Source organism: Kogia breviceps, chromosome 4, assembly GCF_026419965.1.
Source record: "Kogia breviceps isolate mKogBre1 chromosome 4, mKogBre1 haplotype 1, whole genome shotgun sequence".
Lineage (NCBI taxonomy): Eukaryota > Metazoa > Chordata > Mammalia > Artiodactyla > Physeteridae > Kogia > Kogia breviceps.
In genome coordinates this window covers 67,039,836-67,063,188 of record NC_081313.1, presented here as the reverse complement: position 1 = coordinate 67,063,188, position 23,353 = coordinate 67,039,836, and the positions used below count along the sequence as shown (strand labels likewise).

General features: G+C 38.3%; 1 protein-coding gene and 1 pseudogene across 2 annotated transcripts in view; one reads left to right on the top strand and one right to left on the bottom strand.

Moving 5' to 3' along the window:
- Positions 1–2,816: 2,816 nt before the first annotated feature.
- The window catches only part of EDIL3 (EGF like repeats and discoidin domains 3), a 439,395-nt gene continuing 418,858 nt past the window's right edge, over positions 2,817–23,353 (top strand). The window contains exon 1 of one of the 2 annotated variants that reach the window (XM_059061090.2): positions 2,817–3,405. In XM_059061090.2, coding sequence (XP_058917073.1) covers positions 3,339–3,405 — 67 coding nt within the window. In that variant the 5' untranslated portion in view covers positions 2,817–3,338. The remainder of the gene's footprint in view (positions 3,406–23,353) is intronic. The other variant, XM_059061089.2, reaches the window with a different exon arrangement.
- Positions 22,732–23,249, bottom strand: LOC131754990 (transcription initiation factor IIA subunit 2 pseudogene; annotated as a pseudogene).

The window sequence follows — 23,353 nt, the reverse complement described above, 5'->3', positions numbered from 1 at the left end:
TCCGGGAAGATCCCACATGCTGCGGAGCGGCTGGGCCCATGAGCCATGGCCGCTGAGCCTGTGCTCCGCAATGGGAGAGGCCACAACGGTGAGAGGCCCGCGTACCGCAAAAAAAACCAAACAAAAACTGTAGGTTGGATCACATGTGATTAGTAAAGGTCCTTTTTGTGAGGTAAAAATTCTTAACAGAATTTCGCCCTTTTTCTTTTCCTTTTATTAAATGTCTATTTCTTGTGGTCCTTTAACATTTCTTATATTCCACTTCTGGACAGGCTGTATATGAGTTTAGTAAGAGTGAAATGAGTCCTATAACTGTAAATTAGGTAAAGTGCCTGGAATTTTCAAAATGAAAGGCTTATTAGTACATGATGATTATCAGTAAGTGGGGAAAAAGGGCAACTATGTACAGGGAGGTATGTATCTAAGATTATGTATCAAATTTAGAGTGGAAATGGGACTTAAGAAAGTAGAGGTGGGCTTCCCTGGTGGCGCAGTGGTTGAGAATCCGCCTGCCTATGCAGGGGACACGGGTTCGTGCCCCGGTCCGGGAAGATCCCACATGCCGCGGAGTGGCTGGGCCCGTGAGCCATGCTGGGCCCGTGAGCCATGGCCGCTGAGCCTGCGCGTCCGGAGCCTGTGCTCCGCGCAACGGGAGAGGCCACGACAGTGAGAGGCCCGCGTACCACAAAAAAAAAAAAAAAAAAAAAAAAGAAAGTAGAGGTATTAAACTGGCAACATATTTTACAAGTCGACTACCAGGTAATACAGAATGGGATTTATAGTCACAATTCTAGGCATTTGGTCATAGAATTTGAATTTTAGTGTAGTTTTATGCTCTCCTGGAGTTTTTTTTTTAAGAACTTAAACTAAAAGAAAGAAAATTTTAGTAACATACACTGTTGCCAAAAAAATTATTTAACTTTCTAACATGCCTACCGAGGTCATATATTATCAGAAAAGTGGAAATAAACAGGGAGTAAATAGGAAAATAAACAAAACTCCTGGCACACTTTTTTTTCTTTAATGTCTTATCACAGAGTCATTGGTTTCTGATTTTATTTTATTATTTATTTATTTATTTTAATTTTCTTGGAGTATAGTTGATTTACAATGTCTTGTTAGTTTCAGCTATATAGCAAAGTGATAGTTATACAAATACATATATTCATTCTTTTTTAGCCTCTTTTCTCATATAGGTTATCACAGAATATTGAGTAGACCTCCCTGCTCTATACAGTAGGTCCTTGTTGGTTACCTATCATACATTTAGTAGTGTGTATCTGTTCGTTTTTGAGATTCAGTACCATGTTTTAGAAATAATACCTTAAAACTAATAATAAACATCTCACTTCAAAAAGTTAAAGAGATACTTTATGATGGACATGCCACTACATGACTGATAAAAAGCATACTTTTAAAATTAAGTAACAGTGATGTGACAGAAAGTTGGAATTTGCTTGTTTAAAACTGCTTTGCTGCAGCTCTGGACAATGGTACCTTAAACTAACATCTGTGGCTTTAAGCAAGAAAACAGAATGTAAATAAATGATTCTTCCTCTTTCCCTTAGCAAAATCATTTTTTTAAAAATGTTCTTGTACCCCCACCAAACATGAGATCTGAACAAACCTTGTTTTCAAATAATTTTTGTTGTTGCTGTTGTTTTTTTGTTTGTTTGCCAGCGGTACCTTAACTTCTCAGTGGCACTATGCAGTTATTTTTCCATCAGCCTTACATCCTTGATCTCACTTCAAATTCCAAAGGAAGGTAGAAATTGAAGTTTAAAGGACTCAAGGAGGCAAAAGGAGGTGAATTGCATGACCAATTGTTCTCTGCTATCCTTTTCTTAGTACATTCTCCTTTCAAATCTTTGCCTTCAAGAGTGTTTCCTTCAATGTTTCTTTGTTGGTGTTTCTGTCTCCCTACCTCCCTCTAGAAGGAGAAAAAAAAAAAATTAAAGGCTGTTTTTCATTTTGGTACCTGCAACTGCCAGAGCTGAATCCATGTACCCTAAGCAAATATTTTAAATGGAAAACAGAGGAGAAAACACTACTGTAAGCCATGGGCTGTAGTTTGGTTCAGCCACTTTGACTGCAAAAGCCAGTCAATTTATATTGCTTTTGGTGGGTAGCAGCGAAATTTGATCTACCATGGTGATGCTTCAGGAATCTGTCTTTGCCTTTTATTTTCTTGCACGGTCCCCAAACTCGCCCCACTATTTCTCATCTGAAACAGATGTCCTCCTTGAGGAGATGTATGCCTCCCACTGGCTTGCCCTCTGCCTTCACCTTTTTGCCCCGGTGGACAGATGAGCCCACAGGGCTTTCTCCCCAACCCTAGAGCCAACCAAAGTGCAACCAGAACAGCAGCAGAGCAGCCCTGTCTTAGCTGATTAGAGTCTGGCTGCTGACCAGGTTGCATTTCCTGGAATCCGAGACAATTCACTTTGCAGCTTTCTGTCTCTCGGGCAGCTTTGTGCCCCAAAGCCACTTTTCAAAATCTCTTAACTTCTTTTTCTGGCTATACTGAGAACGGGACTTCAGGGGATTCCTTAACGTGGTTAATTATAAAGTCAGTGCTGGAAACCAAGAGAATCTCAGACACCAAGGGTTGCTTCCCTTAACCCCGGGGTCTCTGGTGTGTGTGCAGAAGGTACAAGCACTGTAGGAACTTCAGAGGTGGTGGCAGGTGCCAGGGTGTGGCTGCAATTGTCTCCTTTTTCTCTTCCAGCAGAAGGAGCCACCTCTGGGGGGTTGGGGGAGGAGAAAGAGGGGGAGGCTGCTGGAGGGAATAGGAAGGAGGGGCGCGCGGGGCGGGCGGGCGCCTGCGAGGCTCAAGCTCACACGCACGCCGCCTCTGTTTGTACACAGTGCGCTCTCGGCTCTCGCTCCCTCGCTCCCCGCCTGCTCACGCTTCATTGTTCTCTTAAGTCAGAAGCCCCGCAGCCGGCCGCGGCGGCTCGAGCAGAGCACACGGTCTGCTGGTCCGCCAGCGCGGGTGACCCCGAGCCGCCGCCGGAGCCGGCGCCCAGCCCCGCCCGCCGCGCCTCGGCTGGGACCCACCCGCAGAGGAGGCTGAGCCCGCTGGCGACTCCCCGGGGAGCTCGCCCACCTCCCAGCGCCCCGGAGCGCAGGCAAAAGGGGAAGAAAGATTCCTCTCTTTGGTCACCACTCTTTCTTGCTCTCTCCAAGAATTTGTTTAAGGAGACGCTGCAGGAAAAAGACATCTTCTTGAATCCTCTGTCGGGGCGGGGTCTGCCGCTGCCCTGCGGTGCAGCCTCAGCGACACTACCCTCCACTAGGACCCCTGACCAGCTGGGTCACGTCCGAGAGACGGGATCATGAAGCGCTCGGTGGCTGCTTGGCTCCTGGTTGGGCTCAGCCTTGGTGTCCCTCAGTTCTGCAAAGGTGAGGCGACGGCCCCGGGCGCCGGTTGCGGGACAGGCAGAGTCTCCTGGGAAACGCTGCGCAGGGGGCTGGAGGAGGTCCCCCGGGCGCTCCAGGGGTGGCGAGCGCCGTGGGCAGCACCGAGGAGGCTGCGCCCTGCCCTGCGTGTCCAGGAAAAGTGCTCGCAAAGTCAGAGAGGAGTGAGCGGGGCTGAGCCGGGAAGAGGGTGTGGGGTACCCAGATGAGATCGAGGAAGGACGGGGATGCAGGGGAGGCGGGAGGGAAACCAGATCTTCCAGGGCTTACTTGGCTCTCGGGTAGCCGCGCGAACCCTCCCTGGGCAGTGTGGGTGATGCCGGCTCCCGGCTCCAGACGGGGCTTTCGCTGGGGAGCGAGGGAAGCGAGCGAAGCGAGCGTGCCCCGGGAGTGGAAGAGTGGAAGGGGAAGAGTGCCATAGGGCTGCCCGCCTCCAGAGTGCTGTGCTCTGGTGCCCGGTCCACGCCAGGCTGTTTGCAAATCCGAACCCGGTGCTGGGAGTTTGGGCGGTGGGTGCGGTGGAGACGGGTCTGATAAGTCAGTTCGGCTTTCTCCCATCTCCCCATCCTGGAGGCGCAGCACCAATAGCAGAAAAACCCCAGGAACCCGCCCTTCCTGTAGCCCAAAGGGCCTCAAGCTTTGCTCAGCATTCCCTCCTGGTAGGAGCCTAACTAACTCTTGGTAATAAGGAATCTTGCGTTGCGAGACAACCCTGGCGCCCCCGCCCAAGAGCGGAAAAGTTGTAAGAGGGGGTCTGGTGGTGGTTTTCATGAATTGCATGAAATAAACCAGTCTGTTAAAAAAAAAAAAAAAAAAAAAACACACAGGACTTTGAAGAGTCTCCTGGTGAGTTGCGCAGTTGGCTTCCAGGTTCCTGGGAAGGATGGCCTGTCAATACAAGCCTTGATCTTGGTTCCATCTAAGCTCGAGCTGGGGTTGAAGTTGGCGCCTGGAAAGGGCAGGAGGAGCTGCAGGGACTCTGGGTAGGTTGCTCGAGGCGGACCCGAGTCCCTTCTGCGCCCACATACACAGGCGGCTCCTTCTATGCGTTCAGTGGGTAATGAAACCCTCCGCAGGCTGCTTCAAGTGGAGAGCTGAGTACACTACAGGGTTTAAAATGCTGTGCCTCTCAGAAAAGGTGGCTGGATTAAAAAATGCTTTGACTCAGATCCATTTGAGATTAGACGCTGAATGAATATTCTACACCATGCATCCATGCACCCATCCGTCTATTTGTTTCACAGGAAAATTGTGAACTCTTGGGCTACTATTTGCCTAAGAAGCCGGGGTGTTCCTGGCCAGATGCCCTCGGTGCCCTACCAGTAGCTATCCAGGCCGCACCTTTCCTCGGCCTTCCTCCCTCCTCCAGAATGTGGCTATTTCCCCCTGCGAGTAGGTGTGTGCCTCGCCTGCGTTTACTATGTGCCCTTCCAGTTATCAGGCAGAGGCAGCCAGCCACTCCACTGAAGGTTAAGGAATGGTAATGGCTCTGTAGTTGCACCGCGGACTGCCCCAGCTATACGAAAAAGACAGTGCTTCCACTACCGATATTTCTCCTTTCTTTCATTTCCCGTCTGGATTCCTTCTGCACTTTGATCCCTCAGCAGGAAAGGAGGGGGAGAACGGCAGGCATTCCCCTCCCCTCCTCCTTTCCCCGCCTCCGTTCCCACCCCAAACAGAAAACACACACTCACCCACTCACAGGCACCTACTCCTTGACAACATCGCCTGCATCATCAGTCCTGGCACCTAGGCAGAGGGCGGCGCAGGTGGAGGAGGAGAAAGTGTATCTAACCTGTGTGCCGCGCTAGCCTCCCTAGGTCTGGTTGCTGGAGCCCTCGGGCGCGGTGAGTCCCATCTCGCTGCAGCCGGAAGCTCTGCTGTCTAAAGATACACACTCCTAGGACACAGCTTACTCCGCCAGGCAATCCAACCTTGGTGTGTTGCCTGGGCTCTCTTTCCGTCTCCTAGACAATGCTGGGCAGCGTGTAGCCACATTCTTCCATAGATTTCTCTTTTTGTCCAGACAGCCTGTGAGGAGAGGGATAGAAAAGAAATGGACCATTTTCCACGAGCTCTTTTTGTTAAACTTGCACCTTTCTAATTTATTCTCCCTCAGCTCTGCAGAAAGGCAGTACAGCTTGCGTGACATCTCCAAACAATTAAACTTTGAACAAACTTACTGAGGCCAGTGTTAACGATGAGAATTTACCTTGCACCTCTCCCACCCCACCTCCCCAGATGTTATTTGTCTAATGTATACGTTTTATAAAATGGTGTTTCCCTGTGTGGGTTGTAATTTATACATATTAATGACTGGGATTTGATAAGGACATGTAATTCCTTTTCTTAGTCGTTTTTATTTTAAAATTAAACCAATGGATCAGTCAGATTGAATATTTCATTAACTCTTAAATTATTCATTGTTATGGGTTGCTCTAAAAAATCCAATTACATGCATACAGTTGCAGCAAGCACGTGACATCTTATGCAATCTGTCCCTGTGCTTGCAGTTTGTGTCTGAAGTCTTTAAGCAAATGGCACTGTTTAAAAATGTCTAGACATGTTCTAAATACTATGAATCATTGGCGTTCGCATTTCCTTTTTAAATCAATGGCAATTTTTAGTTAATTCTACATGGGGATCAATTAGTACCTGAACATCTCACTCGAGGTAAAAACACCCATGCATGCTTCTCTTATTAGTATAGCAATATTGATGCTGAAATAACAGGTTACTGTGCTTTAAAAAAATTATTACACATTAGTGTCTTCATTACTTGATTTACATGATCATTAATTTTGTACTTTAAAAATAAATGCTAGCTGCAGATTCCAGGTGAAACATTAAAAAAAATAATTTGAAATACTGAATTAAAAATAATAAGTAATTGAAGATAAAGTATCCTGCTGGTACAGTTTGACACTAATGCAAAGCCCTGACCACTGTAATGATACAAAACACATTTTTTCCCTTTTGGTCCTAAAAAAGTTTTTTCTAATTATTTTTGAAATATTTTCTTAGAATTGAAATGTACTTTTGTTTTAAATTTATATAGTTTGGGGAAAACATTTATAATAATACAAATTAAGGGTTACAAAAATTGAAATGGTCTGTTCTCCCCTCTGTAGTCTTGAATTTACAAAGATCTTCAAAACCAGGCAAATGTATTTTACTTCTGAACTCTTCTCTAAATTAAAACTCTCTTGTATTTTTCTCAAATATCTTAAGATCAGTATTTATATAAAACATGTATTCAGGATGTAGGGTATTTTTTATAAATATTTTCATAAAATTTTCCTTTCTTGTTAGATACATATGATTTTTCCTTCTCACAAAATGAAAATACCATATACATGACTAGACTAAAAAAGCTTGGTTGCTCAAAACCATTACAAAGTATAAGTTTGACAGTGTTTAGAGTCTAAATTAGTAGTCCACACTCTTAATTTCACTGATATTAATTAAGATAAAAATTTTAATTAGGTAATATATTTTTAAAACTTTTCATCTTTTGAAGGGTTTTCAATAATGGAATGGACTGTATATGTTATCATTTGTGTACAGTTTTGAAAACCCACCTGATCTGAGATTTTCCTACTAAAGCCTAAGAAAGTAATTCTTATATTTTTTGTTTACTGAACATGCTTGCAGGCACCAATAGCTTTGAGTATCATTTATGATGTAGTAGGTTCATTATATTCCTTGCCAAATAAACCCACGAAAAACAGTGCAGGTTTCAGAACTCAGTTCAAATCAGAGTAAATCAGAATGCTTGGGTACTGAGAAACAAACAGCAAATTTTGCAAATATGTAATTAATGGTATGGCTTCTCTCAGGCTAATCAGTTTACTCCTATGAGTTTATATGAGTTTGAGTTTATTTCCTAAGTAGTTTGCAAACTGATGTTATTATGATGAAAAAATAGTAGAAAACCAAAGCCAAGCCATTCCTATTACTTAATTCTTACCTGTCTTTTAATGAAGATGTCTAGCATGTTTTTTTTTTTTAAATCACAGCCCATATAATGATTACAATATCTTTTGGTTAATCAAAGCAAACATGTATTTATACATAAAGGCTTAAGTTGTTGGCTATGTGGAATGGATTATTGAAAATTTTCTCATGGTTGTGTGATAATGCTAAAAATTAAGTACTATAAATACTTACACTGAATGAATTACCACTTAATTGTTACTGAAAATACCTCTAAACAATCTTTGCTTTGGGGGGATTGTTGAAGGGAAAAGTAGACTAGGGTAATCGACTATGCCCTTGCCAGCAGGTGTCAGGGTAATCAATGGAGATCTTTTAAAGGAAAGATGTTGGGTGGTGGGCGGGGGAAGTAAAGTAGTAAATGTTAATCTGCAAATCCACATAAAGTGACTTTCTACTCTCTGTGAAACTGGTATTATTAAAGTTTTCAGTGCTCCCCCGAGAAAGAGAGGGAGGGTGAGTTGTAAGGACCTGCTGCTTGTAACACAGGATTTTAACTTGGAAGCAGAGTTGCTCTAACTGCCACACACAAGTAACTATATGTCGAGGTTGAGCCATTATTTCTCAGGGGGTTCCTGAGTAACTTCCAAGGAAATGCACATAGAGCTATGAGGAGCTTGTAGTAAAACAATTATTACTGAAATGTTTGGCATACTTTTAAGCTTACTCTCCACATCAACTGTAAATTTTATACACAGAAGTAAGTACTTGTTATATTGATTTATATGGATGTATATTCAACTATTTATATGTACAGATCTAAAGTACTGGAGGAGATTACAACTTATCCTTTTCTGTCACAATGGTAAAATGTATGTTTCCTGAAACTTGTAAGTTTCTAACTTAAGTCACGTGGCCAAAAGAGACTAAATGACATGATAAAGTTTTGTCATTACCCATTTAAGCCAGTTATTATTCCTTATGTATGTGACTATCGTTTCAGTAGCTGTCAGTGACTTGACATTATTTGCTTCTAATTGATCCTTAACTGATAACCATTCCTCAGAAGTTCTAGCATCTGCTGATATAGCCCTTAAAACAGTGTTACAGATTCACCATCACACCATTTCTAAATGTTTTCTCTGTTTTTTTATAAAGTCGCTGATATCATGTCAAGCAGTCTGTCTCCAGTGGTATCCTTTCTGTGTCAGAGTCCTCCTTAAATAACCCCCCTCCCAACATTTCCTTGCTGGATAGCAACTAGGACACAGCATCCACTATAAAATTCTGTCATCATTATTAAAAGGTTGGATATCTCCAAAACACTGTGGCATTTGCAATTTGCTTTCTTGTGAGGAAAAAAAGCCTCTACTACTAAAGCCTCTACTACTAAATGTAAAGCCTCTACTACTAAATCCTGAGGTTTAAAACATAAACAGAAATAAATTAGGATCTGAATTATGGAGCAACTCAGGATTTTACACCTTGATATGATCACAGTGTCCTGCCTAAAACTATCAACTGGGCAATAACTTATATCCACCCCACTTGTAGAGAAATATCTTGCTTTGCCTGTAGCACAGAGCTGAGAACCTAGGAGAAAACATCAAAAACTCCTGACCACCTAAAATAGATAATGCATTTCGGCCTTAAATCATATAGAAAAGTCTATTTCTCTTGGTTTTTAAGTTCCTGGGCTCTCTATAAACTGAATTCAAAAAATTAAAGACATATGAGGTAATAGGTCATACTTAATCAGAGCAATAAAGCATAGCAGCTGTTCTGTTAGACAAAGAGGAGATTGAAAAAGTATATGTAAAAGCAGAGCTGCCTTACAGTGTAAAAAACTAGAGACATTTATTTGGGGTGGGAGAGGGGCTATGTTTAAAGGCCAAAAGGCATTACCCTGTGAGAGAATATGCTTGTATTTGATGCCAATATTGATCTTGCATCCTAGACAAAGACTCACTGCAATACGTTCAACATTTGGGGGATACAAAGGCAGTGAACTATGTGCATTATTGAAGAGATTTTGTCCAAAATGTTTAAGCTTGGAAAACCTGTTTAAAGGTGAAAGAGACATATCTGAAGAATGTGCTTGTTTGAAACTTTATTTTCCCATCATTTCAGATAATATGTTGTTATACATTTTTTATTGATTTTCCTCCTAAAGTAATGAATGCAGGTACAAATTACAAAACAGAGGACTCAATTTTGTAGAAAAGAAGTAGAGCTCAGAAAGCAGATAAGATGCCCTTTAATTATTTGGTTATATTTTAGAAGAAAAGGTACTACTATTTTGTTTTAAAATATGCATTATTATGCTGATAGAAACTGTGTAGGATTTGTTCAACAGAAGATTTAATAGTGCATGAAGTAGAATGGAGGATTTAAGTTCAAGAATTTTAAGTGAAGGCTTTTGAGTACTAAAGCACTTTTGAATGTGATTGTTACTATGGAGAAAGAAAATTGACTCTAGATCTCAGCTTTACTTTTTTCTATTTTCTAAAACAGGTCTGTATCAAACTGATCAGTCTCTTTAAAACTAATTTAATATAGTAATAACAGCCCACAGACAGAAAGGCCAAGGTTTTAATCTCTTTTTGTTAAATGATTTTGTGCATGATTGAAAGCGGTCTCCAAATGGGTTAGGACACCATGCATTCTTTAAGGTTTATGCTTGGTATTTGATGAAGACATTTATTTGGGGAATGCACAATAATCCTCTTAAGTCTCTTCTTGTACTGAGGTCAGGATGACCATTTACATTTTACTGCTACTGGAGATCATATGAAGACAGCCCAGGTCAAACGGGCTCATGACCCTTGGGCAGAAAAGACTGAGACAGTCAAGTGGGAACATTGGAGAATGTTCTTATTTGAAATAAATTGGCGAATCCCTCCCAGTAGCATAGAGCAGTCTCCCAATTATAGGCATCAGTCTAATCTTTGCTCACATCTCTGATACCCTTCTCCCCTCACATGTTTGGCTCCAAATGCTAATTGAACTCTAATTTTATCCACACACTTTTTCCTATTTGTTTATTCATCTTTTTTCTTTCTACAGTTTAACTTTTGTATTGTCAACACCATTTTGAAATTGTCTATAGGCAAACAAAATGCAAATTACCATTCAAAATGCTTTCATATTTATTTATAAATTCTTGTGTCATATGTTGTGCTTCCTACAGAGCCAGGGCTTAGAGCAGTGCAAGGCAAAACAAACAACACAACTATGCAACAGCAACAACAAAACCAAAACACTCAATATATATCCAAATGAATGGAGCTATCCACTCCCCGCCCCGCCCCCGTCAGTGTTCTGTGAGAGATACCCAAATATTTTAAACAGCAGTATGTTATAAAAGATAAGTCCAAAGTAGTCCCAGGAACTTTAAAAGCTTTGTTTCTCACTTTGTTATATTAGCTTTTTTTTTTTTTTTTTTACAATATATGTTATAGAGTGAACTACTTTGAAAATATTTCTCAATACTCCTGCAAGAGCATTGCTAAACACATAATATTAACATGCAGGCATGACAAGAAGTGCTGTTTGCTGTGCATCTTCAGTTAAAAGAAAAACTACCTCTGAGTGATCAATTTCTTTGTTAGGTACAAGGTTCTAACATTTCCAGCTAACTTTAATTTTGATCTAGAAACAAAAATTTTTCAGACATCAGTTTGTTTTTTCCTTTCTTCTCTTTATTTGGGGACTGCCACTATGTCTATTTAAGCATCTTGTTAGATAACAAGGAGCATTCATTCAGATATCTTTCTTAAGTATAGTTAGTAAGTGTAGTATTTATTTAGTGCATGTTATGTGTTCCCCTGTTCTAAGTACCATCTTTGATTCTCACTATGATTCTGTGAGGCAGGTACTATTATTATTTACATATGAATGAGAAGAGAGATACAGAGAGGTTAAGTAATCTCCCAAATAAATAATCTACTAAGTAGCTTGTCAGAAATAGGATGCAGTTTAAATCTAGAGCCTGCTCTCTTAACTACTGAACTATGCTGTATTTCAGTGAGTGACACATCCTGTATGTCATGGAAATATTTTGTTAAGTCTTATTTGTAAAACACACACATCATATCCAATTTCTATTTAACAGGTACATATTTTGGAAGGGGTAAATTATATTTATTTTCTTGGGAAAAAATTTTTAAAATTTTCAAATTTAATTTGGTAAAGTGTCAATACATCTTTTCTTTTCACATTCAGAAATAAAGGGTGGAGTATGCTCTGTTTGGTCAGAAAGAGTTAATGTGTCTTACAGAAAAATGCATCATTAGTATGAATAGTGAAGACAGGAAAAAGAGGAGTACTCGGGAAGTGATTCAAAACCTTGCCATTCAATTTTATTAACATGATTTTTATAATTTATTTTGGTTTTCTAGGATTCCATTGCTCCGCTGTTATTCAGTATGATATGTAAGAGCATGCTTTCTCTGTAATTTTCAGATATGTTATGTACAAAAAAGTGGTTTTAAACGTTAACAGATACATAATGTAGGACATGGTGATTTTAAAGGTTAACGAGGTTTTTATTTCTGCTAGTTTAATGAAGGTATTTTATTTGCTTTACATCCCATCCTCATTTAATTTTATTTCTGTGTAACCCCATTAGAAATTTGAGCCAAACTAAAACACCAAATGGTCTCAAACCATATCAGCTAGAAAATTATATCTTCTGGTTACTTTTAAGAGTTATTTAACCAAGATATTTATTTATTTTGTGGTACGCGGGCCTCTCACTGTTGTGGCCTCTCCCGTTGCGGAGCACAGGCTCCGGACGCACAGGCTCAGTGGCCATGGCTCACGGGCCCAGCCGCTCCGCGGCATGTGGGATCTTCCCGGACCGGGGCACGAACCTGTGTCCCCTGCATCAGCAGGCAGATTCTCAACCACTGCTCCACCAGGGAAGCCCAAGATATTTATTTTTTGAAACTAGAATTGGATTAACTTTAAGTATTTTACAAAATAATGAAAATTACATCATATGAGATCACCTTGTTAATATCTTCTGTACATCTGTATGGTATTTTATAGTTGAAATGGACCTCTACATGCTTTATTATATGTATTCCCCTAAAATAATAATAATAATAATAACAATAAAAACAATAGTTAAAATTTCTTAAGCATTTTCCATGTCTATTCTAGGAAACATAAGCAGAAAAGGCATTCTTAATCTCATTTAACAGATAAGGAACCTGAGGTTTGAAAAAGTCACATCAATTATAATTCAACATGTCCTATAATTCAAGCAACCAGTGATAGAGTTTGAACTTGACTGTGATTCCAGCTTCTCTTTTACTCTTTTCTGCTATACCACTTTGCTTCATGTAGTTATAGTTTGTGCTTTTTTCTCAGTTCTTGGACCCGCAAGATGAGAAGGAGGAGTTGGTGTACTACTTGCTTTGTTGGAAACTATTCTGCCTCTTAGTGCGACATTCACACTTTCCTGCCATCAGCCTATAACATCTCCTTTCCTCTTTGGGGCCAATTACTAACCATCACAACATCCTGAACTTCCTCAAAGGCTGCAGAACCTTGTTTTTTCTCTATTATTTGTTCCCTTAAAAACTTGTGACCCTTTTAATATTCTTTCTGGTGTTAAACTTCCTGGAAGTTCCCAACACTAATGATTCCCAGCTCCATTCTTAGGTACTTACTGGCAATGCTGTTCATTAGACTTTCTCATCGCATGATTTGCTCATTTACTAGTACTTTACATTTCTCAGACTTTCCATTTCTTGCCAGAATTTTCTGTCTTTCTACCTCTCCTTGCCCTTCATTCCCAGTAAACCCACTCTTGTCATTGCTCTAATTTTCAGTTCTTCTTATCTCTCTTCTTTACCACCCCGATCTTTGTGGTTATCCATTTCAAGATGTATTCAACCATTTGTGAATTTTTCAGCCCACGTGCTTTTATCATTTTTGCTTCTTTAGGTCTCAAACTAAGGTAATTTCCAACGTCCCTTTCCCCTCATTGGCCATGAGAAAACTGGAGTTCTGTCAAGAGGTAATAGGATCCACTGGAAATCCTGGTGAATTTGAAACGTTGAGTTGTGGGTCCAAAAGGGAATGAGCAAGAAAGAAAGTGATGGTATGAGGAGTAAGGTGATGGGGGCATTGCAGTAATTATACTATAATTACAGATATTGATAATTATAAATTTGGAGTATGACCATAGGAGTTATGGTTGAACGTGGGTAGAAGACGAGATCATTGGAAGAGGAGAGTCAAAACACTTGGAAAAATTATCTATGTGGATATTGAAATTCCCCAAAAAATTATACCAGGAGAAATGTTGGAGAGAATGATAGTGAACCAGGAACAGAAGTCTTTAAGGAGTGAGAGAGGTACAGAGATGAGGAAATAACTATAATAGGGGGGGGTAGTATTGGGGAATAGAGATCTATGGCATGAAATTTAAATTGGGTAGGGTTTTTTTGCTGTTGTTTTTTTTTTTTTGAGCGGAAGGAGAGAATGTTCAGGAAGTTGCACTGAAGAACAAGAGGGACTCCTGCCACATCTCTATAAGCTATGGGAGAGAAAACGGTAACCAATTAAGAGAGCTGCAGGGTAGACAGTAACTCAGAGGAGAGCTGATTTTCTCTAGAGCAGGAAGACAGAGGTAATAGCCTAGTCCCAGGCATCATGCACTTTGACAGCCTTCATCCTACACCTTTTGACACAATGAGTTCATTATGATAATTGATATATTATATTCACTAAGAGCTATGCTTTCAAGCACATAAAATATGTTTTCATATGCAACAGCTCTTTTAAACCTCACAAAAACCTAGTGAATTATTATTATCCCCATTGACAGATGAAGCTATAGACAGAATAATTATATTCCCAGTGATAAGCACTCAAAACTAGGTTTTGTAGACCCAAGTCCAGGACTCCTTTCACTTTAGTACAATTGCAGAGAAAAGCCTTAAATTCGAGGAAGGATCCCTTCTAAATTTAAAGCATAGTTGGGTAATGGGAAGATGTCCTACTTTGTCCTATTCAGATAGGCCTCTATGTATTTTGAAGTGTGCAGAGTTTAGGTTACTGGGAATGTCTATATCTGCTTGGTGGCCTTAATCCTTGCCCATCTTGGATTATTTGTCCAAATGGTTCTTACTGGAAAACAACATTATTACTAGGGGAAGTTTTTTTGTGTTTTTTTTTTTTTTTTTTCCTTTTGAATATGCTCGGAATTGTGCAACCTTGTATACAAAGAATTCTTTTTCCTCAATTTACATGTTTCAAATATTTGTAAACCATAATGTTTCTTCTTTAGTTTCTGAGATGCTAAAGTCGTATATATTTTTCCTTTAATCTGTCCTTGTAAGCCATTCCTTTCATCATTTTAGTTGTGTCATTTGGAATCTATCCAAGTAGCCTACATATTTATGCAACAGGCTTGCCAAAAACTCAACAGAGAATTCCAGGGATGTGCTTCCCTAAAATAACACCACACACATTAGTCTGTACTTTTTGATTTTGCAAATACAATCTTAATTTTTAATCTATTGCTTTGCTGGTTAATTTTTTCTGTCAGACCACCTTTTACCAAGTAATACTTATCTATGTCATTTTTATTTCATAATTTTGTTTTTCATTAGCCTTCATTGGAGTTTTACTTTATATTTTTCTTCATTCTGCATTCAGAATGATGACCATTACTATTATGATGTATTCTCTGCCCACAGAATCTCAGAATAACCTGATTTCTTCACTGTAAATTGTTATTCTGCTACTTATTGCTATTTTAATATCATGTACATATCAGCTAAATAATAATACAATGTACAAATTCTTATCCTTACCTTTTTTTCATATTTATTTATTTTGGGGCCTTTGAAGTATTCACTATCTTCTTGAAACCATCATCTGTCTCTATTTCTGTATTTTTCCTATTTCTTTATTTATTTCTAGCTGTCTCCTTCTATGTGTTCCAATTTTCTGCTCCCAGATCATTCCTCAGCTTAAACTGCACAACCTCAGAGAATCTTTGTGATCACCTTGTCCAAGTACTGAGACGTCAACATACACATAGTTACAAACAATATACCCCTGTCACTAGCTTCTATTACCGTTCTTTTATGAAATTACACATTTTTCGAAAATCACATTTATATAATCACTTGTTTATTATCTTATTATCTCTCTTGTTTGTAATGTATTCTTGCAAGCTCCATGGGGGCTGGGAGAACATCTGTTTTATTCCCTAATGGGTATATCCAGCTCCAAACATGATGCCTTGTACACAGTAGGCACTCAATATTTGTTGGCTGAGTTTTTGCATGCATGAAGGAGTGAAAAACATGAATGAAAAACAACTCTGCTGGTGTATAAATCTTTCTCTGGTTAAAACAAAAAATGTGTTCCTTTAACAGACCCATTAAATTCTTATCTACTTGCACTGATGCATTGACGTGTGATTTATGGCACAAGTGATACACTTTTAGAAAGCAGTAAATACTTAAGTAGAGGCAAAGTCTAAGAGCTGACTAAATAAATTACCAACTTGTTTTCATCTCTGTCTAATTTATAAACACTTTAAAATCAAGATTCGGGTTTTACCTTAAATTGTCAAATTACAATAAAATAGTTGTAATTGTATATGCAAGATAGACAGTAAGCTTCAGACTATCATTTTATTATCAGGAGTTGATAAGAAATGTATGTGCAACAAAATCAAAGCACTTGGTGGTTTTTCATCGTCAGGTTGTGGAGCTGCAGGTAGCCCTCTGATCTGCTAATTGCCCCAGTGCCTTGGTGATGACTGCCATGAGCTCCACCAGCGATAACTTTCCTCCAACCCTAACTTCTTTCCCTCCTCCCACCACTCAGTCACACCTGCTGAACCCAGATGTACTTGGCAGAGGGGAAAAGACAGCACCTGGGTACTGTGTCTGCCCAGGAGCCAAGAGCCTCCGGAACAGCTCTGTTTAGAGTTGTTTGTGTAATGACCATCTTTATGTCACTGCAAACTGCTTTTTATTTCCCTTTGGGCAACTATACTTCTACCTTTCTTAAATGCCTCAGTGGTTCTAAAACAATTTGTATGCTTGTGACCCCAGTGATTGTGTGATTTTAACTCCTAGTCTAAAAGCTCTGAAGATGACATGTCCTTCTAAAAAAGGTATACAACGGCAAAGGATTATGTAGAATAAAAATGGTAAAATCTAATGCTTTGCTCTTTCTTATGTGATAAGAAAGAAACCTTGGCTTTTTTTTTTTTTGAAGGACAGTTACTTCCTCATCTTTGTTATAGTTTTAATTATTTTTTAACCTGAAGTATATACTCATTGAAGAAAAGTTGTAATGGTAACACTTTGGTGTCTATATTTAGAGACTTGTTGCAATAAATAAATATCTCAAAGTAATGTTTTTAACCATAAAGTAGATCATACCACCTAGTTTTATAATTTATTCAACAACATTTTATTAAGTAGAGATGGATGCCAAGAACTGTTCTGGGTGTTGCAATTACAGACAGTGAACAAAACAGACAGAAATTCTTGCTCACATAGAGCTTACATTCTAATGAAGTGGAATAGAGAATAAACTAAGGAAATTGTCTTGTAGGTAAAAAGGAGAGGGTAGGGATTTCAGGAGTGGATTTCATTTTTATGTAGGGTGCTTATGTCAAGCCTAACTGTTCAAAAACATTAAGGAAGTGACTTACATGTTGCAAGTATGTTGTCTCAAGTTTCATTTATCTTTATATTATATTTATTATGTTTAATAAGCAAAAGGTAAAAATTTATTTTGTAAAAGAATCCATATTTTCCTTTATGAATTCTGCTTTTGGCATCATATTTTAAGTTCACAAGAATCGCCCTTTGTTTCTCCAACCAAATAGTTGGGTATGTTCCAACACCACTTAAAAAAACTGTTAGAAAATAAAGCATGTATCATATAATGAATTAGAATATTTTCTAATTTATTCACATTATATATAGCATTAAAATGTTTGCAAAGAGTTACATATTTATGCAAAATGAAACATATTACAGTAATCTATATACAGTGTGATAACCACAAAGTGAAAAAGTAAACATAAAACAAGATAAAGCTCCCAGGCTCAGGAGTCAAGAGTTTTCAGTTTCAATAGATGACTAACCTTAGTTTTCATAAAAAAATAAATAAATAAAATGGGGATGTAATAATACAGCCTGACTCCTAGGATTATAGTGAAGATTTAATGCAGGTTAAATGCTTAGAACAATATTTGTGTCCTGTGATGGATATGATGATAATGATGACACTGTAGTATTTCCAATGCCATAGCACAATGCTTGGCACACATTATGATAAAAAATTAACTGGTGAATGAATGGAGTACCAATCAATTTTTTTCTCATTTAATTATTATTTTACTTTTTGGTGCAATATTTATCTTTTATATAAATATATATATATTATATATATATCTTTTAATTTTTATCTCAGTCTTTTAACTGAGATATAACTTACAGGTATATTAATATAATGTGTTGTTAAGAGAATGAAATCAGACAGACTAGGAGTTGGATCCTGGATCAAACAGTCAGTAGCTCTGAAGCCTTCTGCAGTTTTGTCTAGCTTGTAGACTATGGATAAAGCAGTAGGAATCTAATAGGGTTGTTATAATGATTAAAAGATATAATCCATGTAATATGCTTATAGATCCTGGCATGATATAAACCTCAATAAACATTATGTATTATTATTTTCTTAATTGTGGTTGTGGCTATTACTGTAAAGGGGGAAGTTACCTTCAGACACATTCCCAAGGAGAATGGTATAAGGAGGGGATGGGAACCTGAATGGATCTGACAAATTGGCTGATCAACAAAGTCTAGCAATTCTTGAATTTATACTAAATGAATCTTGGTTATGTTTCTGGCTTTCTTTGTATTTCGGGGGGTATTTAACTGTCTTATCCATTAGGGCTCCTATAATAAAAATACCATAGACTGGGTGGATTATAAAAGACAGAAATTTGTTTCTACAGTACTGGAGGCTAGAAAGTCCAAGATCAATGTGCCAGCAGATTCAGTGTCTGGTAAGAGCCTATTTCCTGGGTCATAGGTGGCCATTTTTCACTGTGACCTTATGTGGTCAACATGGCAAGGGAGCTCTCTGAGGCTTTTTTTGTAAGGGCACTAACAGTACTCATAAGGCCTCCACCCTCATGACCTAATCACCCTCCAAAGACCGTACTTCCAAATACCATCATGTTGGGGAGGAGGTTTCAACATGTGGATTCTGAGGGGACATAAACAATCTGTAGTATCATCTGCAGTAGAATAGCCTTCCATGTCTCCTAACTCACCAGGAGGTCTTTACTTCCTTTATATTCTTTACATTTAGGTGCACTTACTCTCTACTCTGAATATTGACTGTGAGTTGTGTCCTGATTTATAAGCTATAATAGAAACTTCTAAGATACTTTGGGTTATTTTTATTTCACATTTTGCTTTAGAGGCCTCAATTGTGAATATGGTATATAGGGAAGTTTACAGCATGAAGGTTTTTTAATCTGCTTATTCATGAGTGGTGGTCTCTGTGGTCAGTACTTAGTATTCAGAAAACTGTTATATCTTATGTATCTAAATGGATAAAAATTAAGTTCATGTTGGGCTAAAGATTTTAAAATAAAATAATTCTGTTTGCATTTTAAATAATTGACTTTTACACTATCCCCTCTTTGGGTGAAAAAAAATGCCAGAAAAACAACAACAACAAAAACCTTTCCATTCAGGGAATACTTTTTTTTTTTTTTTTTTTTTTTTTTTTTTTTTTTTTTTTTTTGCGTTACGCGGGCCTCTCACTGTTGTGGCCTCTCCCGTTGCGGAGCACAGGCTCCGGACGCACAGGCCCAGCGGCCATGGCTCACGGGCTTAGTTGCTCCGCGGCATGTGGGATCTTCCCGGACCAGGGCACGAACCCGTGTCTCCTGCATCGGCAGGCGGATTCTCAACCACTGCGCCACCAGGGAAGCCCCCAGGGAATACTTTTAAATTAAATACAAGAAATAGATATAAAACATGTTTTAAGAATTAATGTAGAACTATATGGTTTCCTACAGAATGACTCAGTTTGTTCAGATGAATTGAGAAATAGACATTAATGATTTTAGTGTATAAGACTACTAGGTCAGTTTGTACTTATTTTCAAAGTAACATTTATGACTAAAATCAGCTCGTGGCCAAAGCAAGCAGGATTCCACATGAGATTTACATGGTTAAAATCGTTGAGATTTATCAAGAAAATCTACTATGCATGGACTATTTCCAAGTCAAGCCACAGTTAAAAACATTATTTTGAGTATTATAAGAGAGTCTCCATGAAGGGGCAGTGGTAATACACAGATTCAGGATTATTTACCTGTTTTGAGGTCAGCTAATTAGTAATCTTAATTGTGTTTACAAAGTCCTTTTTGCCATGTAACATAACATATTTAATGTGTATAACATCAAGGAGTGAAGATCATGGGACCAGAATCCTACCATTGTTTTTATACATAATCACATGTAGATACAGGTTTGTATAACTTCATCTGCTGTAGCAGTGTGGACTAGTTTAGATCTCAAAAAAATTACTCGTGGCTCTACCGAGTACTTGCCTTGTGACTTTGAGCACTCTAATCTCTTGGTTTCTTTATTTGGCAAAAATAGAGATAATAGCCTCTACACTGTTTGTCTTTTGGGCTTATTATAGTGATCAAAATTAAAATGAAGCAATATACTGGGAATGATTTTGGAACCTGAAAACTGTCCTATAAATTGTTTGGTTTGGTGGTAGCTTCAAATTCTTGCTTTGTTTTCTATTCCTTTATAGAGTAAGCTAGTATTAGAAGTCGTGATGATTCCTGATGTTTTATATGATACTCCCTTCATTTGTTTTTGTATGTTTAACTGAACATATCCAGATGCCATGAAAACTTTTGATTACAATTGTTTGGAAAAGGAACATAAACACACTAGAAATGATAACAAATCTGATATGTAGGTAGTCACTGCATTATGAGAACTTAACTGGTGGTGATCAGACAGCTCCTACATGTTAAAATGGGCATATTTATATCTGGTATCCCCAAATGTCCCTGATTTCACCTGCCTTTTTTAACCCTAGGTTGAGATCTAGAGTGGCTGGCTTAGAAAATTGTTTTGTTCATGCAAATGCAGAGAATTAAAAAGTTAAATAATCCTCTCACCCTCCTGACAAAATTGCCACCTCCAAAGGAATCAGAGTCATCTTCTCTCCTGCTATATTCCTGCTACATTCTTGCTGTGTTCCTGCTACCCAAACCTTCAACTTCTTCTTGTCCCAATTCCAGTCCACAAAAATAGCTTAATACAAATTTCCTTAAAAATAATAGCGGTGGCACTATTTAAAATATTTTAGCTAGTGTTATAGAATTGTTTCTAGAAAAACATGCTTTATCTTGTTTCTAAAAAGCTCAATTTAAAAATTATATATGGATCATAAACCATAACTTATTTTTGAATTAGCAATTTCTTGATACCTTTCAATACAAGAATTAGCTTAGATTCTATTACCAAAGTGCAATCACATTATTGAGATTTCCCCCCAGTAAATATAAATGTATACTATATATACTACATATATATGTAAAATTTTAATACTTTATTATAAAGGAAAGTATTAAATTGGAAGAATAAATACCTTAATACCTTAATAAATGACCTCTTGGCCTTCCCTGGTGGCTCAGTGGTTGAGAATCCGCCTGCCGATGCAGGAGACACGGGTTCGTGCCCTGGTCCGGGAAGATCCCACATGCCGCGGAGCAACTTAGCCCGTGAGCCGTGGCCGCTAGGCCTGCGCGTCCGGAGCCTGTGCTCCGCAACGGGAGAGGCCACAACAGTGAGAGGCCCGCATACCGCAAAAAAATAAAATTAAATTAAAAAAAAATAAATGACCTCTTTAGTTAGTAACAGAGTTCACCTGGTGATTGCTTTAAAAATAAAATGTATTCAGAAGTCAACTTTACAAATAGGAAAACAAAAATATAAGCAAAATTACTGCTAAAAATAATTTCTGTATATTCTTTGGGAAGTGGTATAGATCAATTTGAATGAACATTTCTTGATTATTTTAAAGAGATTATTTTTTTAGTTTTGCGTTCCCCGTAATTCGAGTACCTTGAAATATTTAAAATGTTATTACTGAGAGCAGCTGCATAGTAAACCAATCTAGGGTTGGTGGTTTCAGACTGCTGGTTTAACTGGGAATGTGTTATAAATTAATAAGTCAATTGATTTTGGGATAATAAGAGACATAAAGAATTCTTCCAGGATCAATTGTTTGTGAAAGCAATTATTAGGAGCAAAGCCTAGAATCAGAGCCCGCTGAAGCATGCAAAGTTTAACAGTGACTTCTTGGGCTCTTTTATGTCAGTATATCAGTCTGAGAGTATGCATTTAAAAAAGTAAATGCATTATAGAAAACTTAATATTTAGGTCATTTGGCAATATAAGGAATGTAAACCCAGAACAGTGTAACTTGGATCAACCATTTCTTTTTTTTTTTTTTTTTTGATTCTAGAAATTGTAGATAAAACTGACTGTGAGGAAGATACAGTTTAACAATTTAGAGCTTATTCAGATGGTTCGCTGGTTCCCTGACTCCTACAAAAAGAAATTAAAGTAAAATGAATTGGTGAATACTTTGGTTGCACTCCAGGAACTTAAACACTGTTGTTTCTTTTGTTGGAGTAATAATCAAGGTGTGTAGTAAGGCAAAAAGATATTACTGATATGTGCCTTTAAAACTGATAGTCCAGAAATTAAGTGGAAACCACTCCAGGAAACCTACTAATATATGTTTATAGTTAAAAATTGGTTCTTTTGACATTATTGCTCCTTTGGGAAGTTGGCTTATACATATCCTACGTTAAGTTCATTTTGTTATGTATCTATATAAGCTTGTTATTGTAGGGTGTTACTCAAACTGCTGCTATGGAACAACATACAGAAAACTCTTGTGTAACCAGATTATTTGTGACTTCCAATTTAGGTTATTAGTCTTATGTTGCAATGGTCACTGTTGGTTTTTTAGGTTTATGAAAATTGCTGATATATTTGTAGTAACAAAAGGGTACTATAAATTTTCTGATATGCAAAACACCATGACAATCTTTTTTTTGAGTTTTAAAATGAATTTCTTAAAGAATGGTCTTAGGAAGGCCACGATGTTTGATTTGTCATTTTAAAACGTTCTGTTTCTTCATGCTGTATAATAAGGTAATGTAATAAGGTACAGAATTATAAGTTTCTTTCTACTGGAATTCTCTGGTAGTACGGCACAGTGTAGTCATTTCTGCAATGCTAGAATAAATTTTTTTAAAAGTCTCTTCTACGCTTCTCTTCAAAAAGCAATGACCAATAACAGGATGGCATTAAAAAGCCATTTTTTTTTCCTATTCATTCTGTAGTATTGGAGCCAGTATTTTTACCATCACAGGCTACAATTTTCACTTTATCCACTTTAATAAGTTCTGTCACCTCTCTGAATTCAACATCATTCAATACAAAAGTTCACACATTATCGCAGAATCTGTATGTATTTAGAGAGCCCCTGAAATTGACTCTGTTCCTGACCCTCTGTGCCAACGATGAATTTATAGCCTTATCAAACTGAAGTAGAACTTGAAGGGCAAGTTGGGGGGTAATCTGTTGAGACTGTATAAGCTCATCGAGGCTCTCCTGAAGACTGTTTCTCAAAGTGGTATTTCTGTACAACTGATATTCCATGGCTTAGGAGGGAGAAATTCTTTTTCTTATTCAGGCTTGCATTGATATCCTGTGGAAAAGGCGCTTCCCGCCTCGGAGCCGACCGAAGTGGGTCGGCCAGGAACCCAGCAGGAGGTACCTACTTCCCCGGAGTACCTCTCCGGCCGCTGCAGAGAAAGTGGCGCTGGGTCGACGACCCGAAACCACTTGCAGAAGCTGGAAAAATCCATAACAATCTTAAGTGT